The 7,028-nt window shown below is 31.6% G+C and overlaps 1 protein-coding gene across 1 annotated transcript; it reads left to right on the top strand.

Annotated features, from left to right (window-relative positions):
• Positions 1–1,591: 1,591 nt before the first annotated feature.
• LOC105117094 (myb-related protein 306-like) lies at positions 1,592–3,365 on the top strand. The gene is made up of 3 exons (XM_011014642.1): positions 1,592–1,806; positions 1,920–2,049; positions 2,394–3,365. Exons 1-3 carry the CDS (start codon positions 1,674–1,676, stop codon positions 3,277–3,279), a joined length of 1,149 nt encoding a protein of 382 aa, XP_011012944.1. The 5' UTR covers positions 1,592–1,673; the 3' UTR covers positions 3,280–3,365.
• The last annotated feature ends 3,663 nt before the right edge of the window (positions 3,366–7,028 follow it).

Below are 7,028 nucleotides of genomic sequence, written 5' to 3'. Positions count from 1 at the left end.
TTTTTTTCATTAACCTTCTAGATGGACGAATCAAAACTAGTGAAGAATAAAAATATTAATAAAATAATACTGTCTTAATTAAAAAAAATGCAACTAAAATATAATAGGAGTGTCAATGATATGTAATCAAATTATTATAAACTAAAATAAATTCTTGAATTCATTTTTAATACTATTCGGTTCAGTGTCTTGAGAAAAAAATGCATTACACATCTCAATTTAAAGTATATAGCATTATTTTTATTTTTTTGATAAACACAAGCAACAACAAATATATGAAATAAATATTTACTCTGGATTACCCAGGAACTTGTGACTTATCGGTTTATTCCAAGATGAAAACTTGGATTATGCTATGGATCTTATGACATTTTACTAGTAATCTCTCTTTGTATTTACGTTAATACCGATAATTTATTTTAGGGTATATATAACACATAGATAGGTATGAGCATACATGTAGATTAAATGTTAATTATTAGTGGTTTTTTATCGTCTTAAATTTATAATTATAGAATTTGATAATTTTTTATCAATAGAAAGAGGCTAATTATTAGCTCGGCCACATAGTTATGTTAAATTTGAGTTTAATAAGGTCTCCCACTCCCTTAAGCACGGCTACACAATTAACTCCTCCCAGAGAGTTTAATCATTCACCGTGTGCCCTAAGCATCGGTGATATATGTTATATATACAAAAAAATCATGCGAAGTTTTCACACAAAATGATGTAGTAGTTATTTTTTTTATTCTTAAACAATTATTTAATATATACTTATGAAATTCGTAATTGGCCATCTATCAACAGTCATGTTTATTTTTATAAAATTTTAATATGTTTTTTTTTTATATGTGCAGTATTTTTAATGTACTAAAAAAAAAGCAAATGTACAAATAAATAGTTTTTTAAAGATCTGATTACTTCCAAGAACGAGTTTTTCTCTTTTTTTCAATGTATCAAGCCGATATAAGAAATGAGTTCTTAAAATTGTTCAAGAAAAGATATAATCTCAATTGATGTATGCTTATATATGAGTTCGCATGCGTGTGGCATCGAGCTACTTTAAAAATGCGAATTCTATCATATATGTGTGTGTGTTGTGTAATGTGCAAACATGGAATCTCGAGTAGTTGAGATCGTTTTATTTCGTTTCGGTTTTCGTTTCCCTTTTCATGTGATCAGGTTCTGATTGAGTTTTTCATATCCAGTTAAATCAGTAGTATTTATTATTTCATCTTATAAAAACATATCATTCATTGTTTGATAATTAAGAATAGACTTAGGAGTTTTAATACTATCAACTGCCCAATGTATTGCATTAGAAAATTAATGACGAACCGTAATAGAGTTACTGCAAACGGATTACATCACCGGCTGAAAGGGCAAGGAAATAACTGCTCTCTGATGATCATTACACGGAACACGTCTTTCCTCTCAACACATTTCACGTTTTCAGTACTTAAATTGATCTTTACTACGTTGCTAGTAAGTTCATGGTGGATTTGCACGATCCATATCGATATTAATTTATTGCATTGCCAGTGCGCCTATATATTGTGCATGCGTTTTTCTACTTTACTCGGCCCCCCCTCGCATTTTCCTTACCTTCCATATTATAAATCATTGATCTGACGTCTCTCTCTCAACTGTCCAAAGTTTGATAGGTCAGAGAGATGGTAAGGACTCAGTGCTGTGATAAGGTGGGATTGAAGAAAGGGCCATGGACGCCTGAAGAAGACCAGAAGCTCTTGGCTTATGTTGAAGAGCATGGCCATGGAAGCTGGCGAGCCTTGCCTGCCAAAGCTGGTGATTACATCAACAAACCCTTTCTTTTTTTTCCTAATTGTGTCTTGACTCGGTATTAAACGATATTTTCGTTGTTATCTCTTCCTTTTGTTTCTTGGTCTACATATATACAGGGCTTCAAAGATGCGGGAAGAGCTGTAGACTCAGGTGGACTAACTACCTCCGGCCAGATATCAAGAGAGGAAAGTTCAGTTTGCAGGAAGAACAAACAATCATTCAGCTGCATGCTCTTCTTGGAAACAGGTTAGATAGTAGTCCCTCCTGGTGATACATCGGATCTTGAAATTGGCTGCATTATGATCCTCCCACGTAATCTCATGCTCTCCAACGTTGTGTTATTATTCCTTTGATGATCTTTGGTCTTCAAGTTTTGTGTCCACTCATATATATATATATCATAAAAAGCATATTAAGTGGTCCAAAAGAGCGACTTAAAGATAAGCTCTTAGTTACTGGTATTGTTGCTATAATACAAACTGCCAAATAGGTATTAAATCTAGTACTTCTAACAATTAATTGATGGCCACATTGGTTTAGACAATGACATGATGTTTTTCTATGTAAGATGACCTTCTTGTTTTATATAGGTGGTCAGTCATAGCTACTCACTTGCCGAAAAGAACTGATAATGAGATCAAGAATTACTGGAACACACATCTTAAGAAAAGATTAGACAAAATGGGCATTGATCCTGTGACCCATAAGCCAAAAGCTGATTCTTTCGGCTCAGGAAGTGGCCATTCTAAGGGTGCTGCCCATTTAAGCCACATGGCTCAGTGGGAGAGTGCTCGGCTTGAAGCCGAAGCCAGATTGGTCCGTGAGTCGAAGGTGATTATACCTCACCCTCCCCCAAACCGACTCGGGTCCACTGCTTCAGCTCAAGTCTCCGACAAAAGTGGTGCAGCTCTACCAGCTAGACCACAGTGTCTTGATGTACTCAAAGCATGGCAAGGGGTGGTTTTCAGCATGTTGTCGGCCCGCAGCAGTGGCTCTCTCGAATCTCCAACATCAACGTTGAATTTCTCAGAAAATGAACTAGCTATCCCACTCGTTGGAGTTCAAAAAAATTCAGCCACTACACTATCTTTTGCCACAAATAATGCTCCATGCAACGGAGGGACAACGGCCATTGAATTTAATAGCGGAAATCAGTACGAATGCTTTGAAAAACTAAATGAAGCAGCACAGGTGAAACAAAATTTGGACAGTTCAGTGGCATTGCATGACATAAGCCCGGATGCTAGTAACCATAATGCGTGGTTTGATTCCGCAATGAATGAAAACGCACCTATGGGGATCATTGAAGGACTTTCGGAAATTTTGGTCTGTACTTCTCAGGACCACAATGCGTCATTTGCTGGAGAGAATATTAACGATAGCTGTGGCGGGAATCTTGAAGAGAACGGGAATTATTGGAATAGCTTACTCAATCTGGTGGATGCTTCTCCAACTGGGACGTCACCTGTGTTTTGACCACAATACTAATGTTCCATTTCATTGCATCATGTGTAACATTAGATCTTTATAAATAAAGGTTCTTTAGATTTTCCGTCGGTCAATTTGAATGCTAGCTGCTCGATCAAACTATCTTGTGTTCACAAGTTACCCGAGCTGACCTAGCTAGGATCTTAATCCCCTTTTAAGTTGTAGCTAGTTTTCAGATTTTGTGAAAAAATATTGCATGTTAGATTTTGTGGTTGACTAACCGATTACCATATATATATATATATATATATAGGTGCAAATAGTACTGACCACATCTTGCTTCATTATCAAAAAATTACCATGTTATATTGTTACGAGACAAACTACACAACACCTATACGTACTGCTCCTTCCTCGCAGACCGGCAGGTGTAAGTGCCAGTTTTTGGCCTTTCTACTCTTACAAACCGAAGCAGTTCTTTCATTAAAAGAAAAAAAAAACCCGAAGCAGTAGCTATTAGAGAGCTATTAATTTATCACTCACAATATCAGTTAGATATACGCATTTTGAGATGCCCATATCCTAGCCGTAATTGAATGTGATATAAAGAAATATAAAGATGTGTTCTAAATAATTTCCATTTCAGAATTCAGTGATGCATCTATAAATCTAATGACTATCCAGATTGTGCAACCAACCTTGTCCAGCTAGCAGTTGGGACAGGACACCACACACGCAAGTGTCCTTGAGCCGCATCGCTTGTGGCTGTTCTCTGTCATTGAATTAAGCCTACGTGACACGGTCTTGAGTGTCTTTAAAACATCCCAACAAGCGCAAAAGTTCATGATTTTGTGTTTTAACAACGACATCGAATAATTTTCCTGATCATATAACCATAATTAATTGAAGGAAACGAGTTACCTTATTTGCAGAGCCAAGGCGTATTAAACGTTTTTTCTTTTTCTTCAATTTTTTCTCCCGTCCAAATAAATGCATTTAGTTGTCTTTAGACCTTTTACCTAATGCTGCCTGCATGTCCTCTTCCTTGGCAGAAATATTCATTGAACATGTACATGGCCCCTGCTATAAAAAAAAAATGCATCAACAAATGGACCTATCGTCTATGGACACGATGTCTGGCTCTTTCAGCCAAAATATAAAAAAAATCCCTTGTGCTGGCTCATCTCAGTCATTCAGGCTGAGCTAGTACTCTTGATATATATATATATATCAAGAGTACTAGCTCATCTCAAGGGATTTTTTTTTTCTTATTTTTCTAACGACAAGAAACACACGTACACATATATAGTTGTCCAAAAATTAGTGTGCGAAAAGTAAGCCATTCATGACCCAAGTTATCATGCGATTGTCTGAGAATTTGTGGATATTGTAGAGGAAGTAACCAATTCATGACCCAAATTTACCTCCTTCATCTCCATCCTGGTTTATCTTGTCATACAAATATTCAAGGATCTATCTATACCCTTAAAAAAAAAATATCAAAACACCAAACAGGAATCCACATGGAGAAGAGAGCACAAGATGAGGGTGGGAGAAACAAACAACCAAGAAAATTGGGCAGTAAAAAGCACAAATGATACCAGCTAAAGGGAGCGGAGCTGCCCAGACACAGCCATGCATGAGCCGTTCGTCGCAACCATCGAATTATTAACTAATTAAAAGATCTCTAGAAGAATATGTACATGATGAAATAGAAGCCACTTGTTGCTCATTAATTATTATTATTACTATCGATATAGTATCTTAAGAGCAATAACATTTTCCCGTTACGCTATCTCATCTATTCTAGCTGGCTCCATTCAATGTTTGTGCATAGATACGTTAAATGCTTTTATCATTTTCCTGTGGATAACAGCTTCACTACATTTTATTATATATAAATATTATTTTTTTAATTTATAATTATATTTTTTAATTACTTAATATCAAAAAACATATTTATAACATCTATACATTTATTTTTTAATTACTTAATATCAAAAAAACATATTTATAACATCTATACATTAATTATTTTGCATTAAAAAAATTTATTCAACCTATATCTAAGCGAGTTGAATAAATATATTAATATTTTATTTTTATATTTATTGGTATAAATAATTTTTTTATTTATTTAATTAAATATATTTATGAATTTTTTAATTTAAAATTAAAAAACTTTTTGTCAAGAAAGGAATTTGAGAAGCTTGCGATGTGTTACTCATAATCATCGGGTAAAAAAACATGTTGCTCTCATGATTAACTTTTGTTGGTAATGAGCTAGAGAAGGTTGTTCAATTTTTATTTTTAACTCTTTGAAAAAAAAGGATAAGGTCAGAGATGGAACTGACACGGATGACCTTCCCTCTCCTCCATCATAAATTGTCGATTAGCCATATGTAATTGGTTTAGGCAAAGTTTAATATTGTGGTTGAAAGCTATTTTTCCAAAAATTATTTTTTAAAAATTAATATGTTTTTAAATTATTTTAATGTATTTTAAAATAAAAAATAATTTAAAAAACAATCACTACCATACTTCTAAACATTCTTTTAATTTTAACTAAAACATAAGTAATTAAATTCCATTGCAAGTACTATATATATAACATATTAATCAATGAAATTTATCACACAAAATAGTATTAAGTGAAACTGCATCAAATTTTAAATTGTTAAATTGAGATCTTGAATTTTTAATAATTCATATATTAACTCGTTATTACTCATAAAATGTTGCAGATGGAGTGACAAGAAGCGTGCCTTCAACTCAAAAAACTCTTTCCATTGTTTTGATGCAGCTCATCTAATTTACAACTTGTAATCATAGCAAATATTTTTTTTTAAAATAGATAATTTTTAAAATTTAAAATATTTTAAAATAAGATTGATATATTGAATAATTAACTAATTTTTTAATTTAAGTAATTCAATACATTCTTTATAATTAAGGTATTTAGTAATTTGATATAAAAAACCAAAGAGTTAATAACCGGTGCTAGGTGATGTCTATAAGTCAAATAACTGATAATTGTTATATGTAAAAAAAAAAAATTAAAGGACATAAAAACTCTCTGATAATAAAATTAATAACTTTATAAAAATATAAAATGTAATAATATTTCAAACAAATATACTTTTAAAATAACTATGCAGTCATAAATGAGGAAATTGTAAATTTTTATTCTAAATGTTTTATGGTGTATTTATAATCAATGAATCTTGTTTTTTTTAATAGAAAGGTTTGAAGTATAGTTTTATCTTTATAATATTTTGAGTTATCCAAAAATTATTTTTTAAAAATTAATATGTTTTTAAATTATTTTAATGTATTTTAAAATAAAAAATAATTTAAAAAACAATCACTACCATACTTCTAAACATTCTTTTAATTTTAACTAAAACATAAGTAATTAAATTCCATTGCAAGTACTATATATATAACATATTAATCAATGAAATTTATCACACAAAATAGTATTAAGTGAAACTGCATCAAATTTTAAATTGTTAAATTGAGATCTTGAATTTTTAATAATTCATATATTAACTCGTTATTACTCATAAAATGTTGCAGATGGAGTGACAAGAAGCGTGCCTTCAACTCAAAAAACTCTTTCCATTGTTTTGATGCAGCTCATCTAATTTACAACTTGTAATCATGAGCAATTTTTTTTTTTTAAAATAGATAATTTTTAAATAGATATTTTAAAATAAGATTGATATATTAAATAATTAACTAATTTTTTAATTTAAATAATTCAATATATTCTTTATAATTAAGGTATTTAGTGA

This window comes from Populus euphratica, unplaced genomic scaffold, assembly GCF_000495115.2.
Source record: "Populus euphratica unplaced genomic scaffold, PopEup_1.0 scaffold5.1, whole genome shotgun sequence".
NCBI classification, from domain to species: Eukaryota; Viridiplantae; Streptophyta; class Magnoliopsida; order Malpighiales; family Salicaceae; genus Populus; species Populus euphratica.
The sequence above is the reverse complement of the archived record's forward strand: the minus strand, read 5'-3'. Positions and strand labels throughout refer to the sequence as shown.

What these genes read in the sequence shown, in the direction of transcription:
- LOC105117094 (XM_011014642.1), top strand. Translation starts at nt 1,674, where the DNA reads ATGGTAAGGACTCAGTGCTGTGATAAGGTGGGATTGAAGAAAGGGCCA. An exon ending in AGCCTTGCCTGCCAAAGCTG is followed by an intron (nt 1,807 to 1,919) that starts GTGATTACATCA and finishes ACATATATACAG; the next exon opens with GGCTTCAAAGATGCGGGAAG. An exon ending in CATGCTCTTCTTGGAAACAG is followed by an intron (nt 2,050 to 2,393) that starts GTTAGATAGTAG and finishes TGTTTTATATAG; the next exon opens with GTGGTCAGTCATAGCTACTC.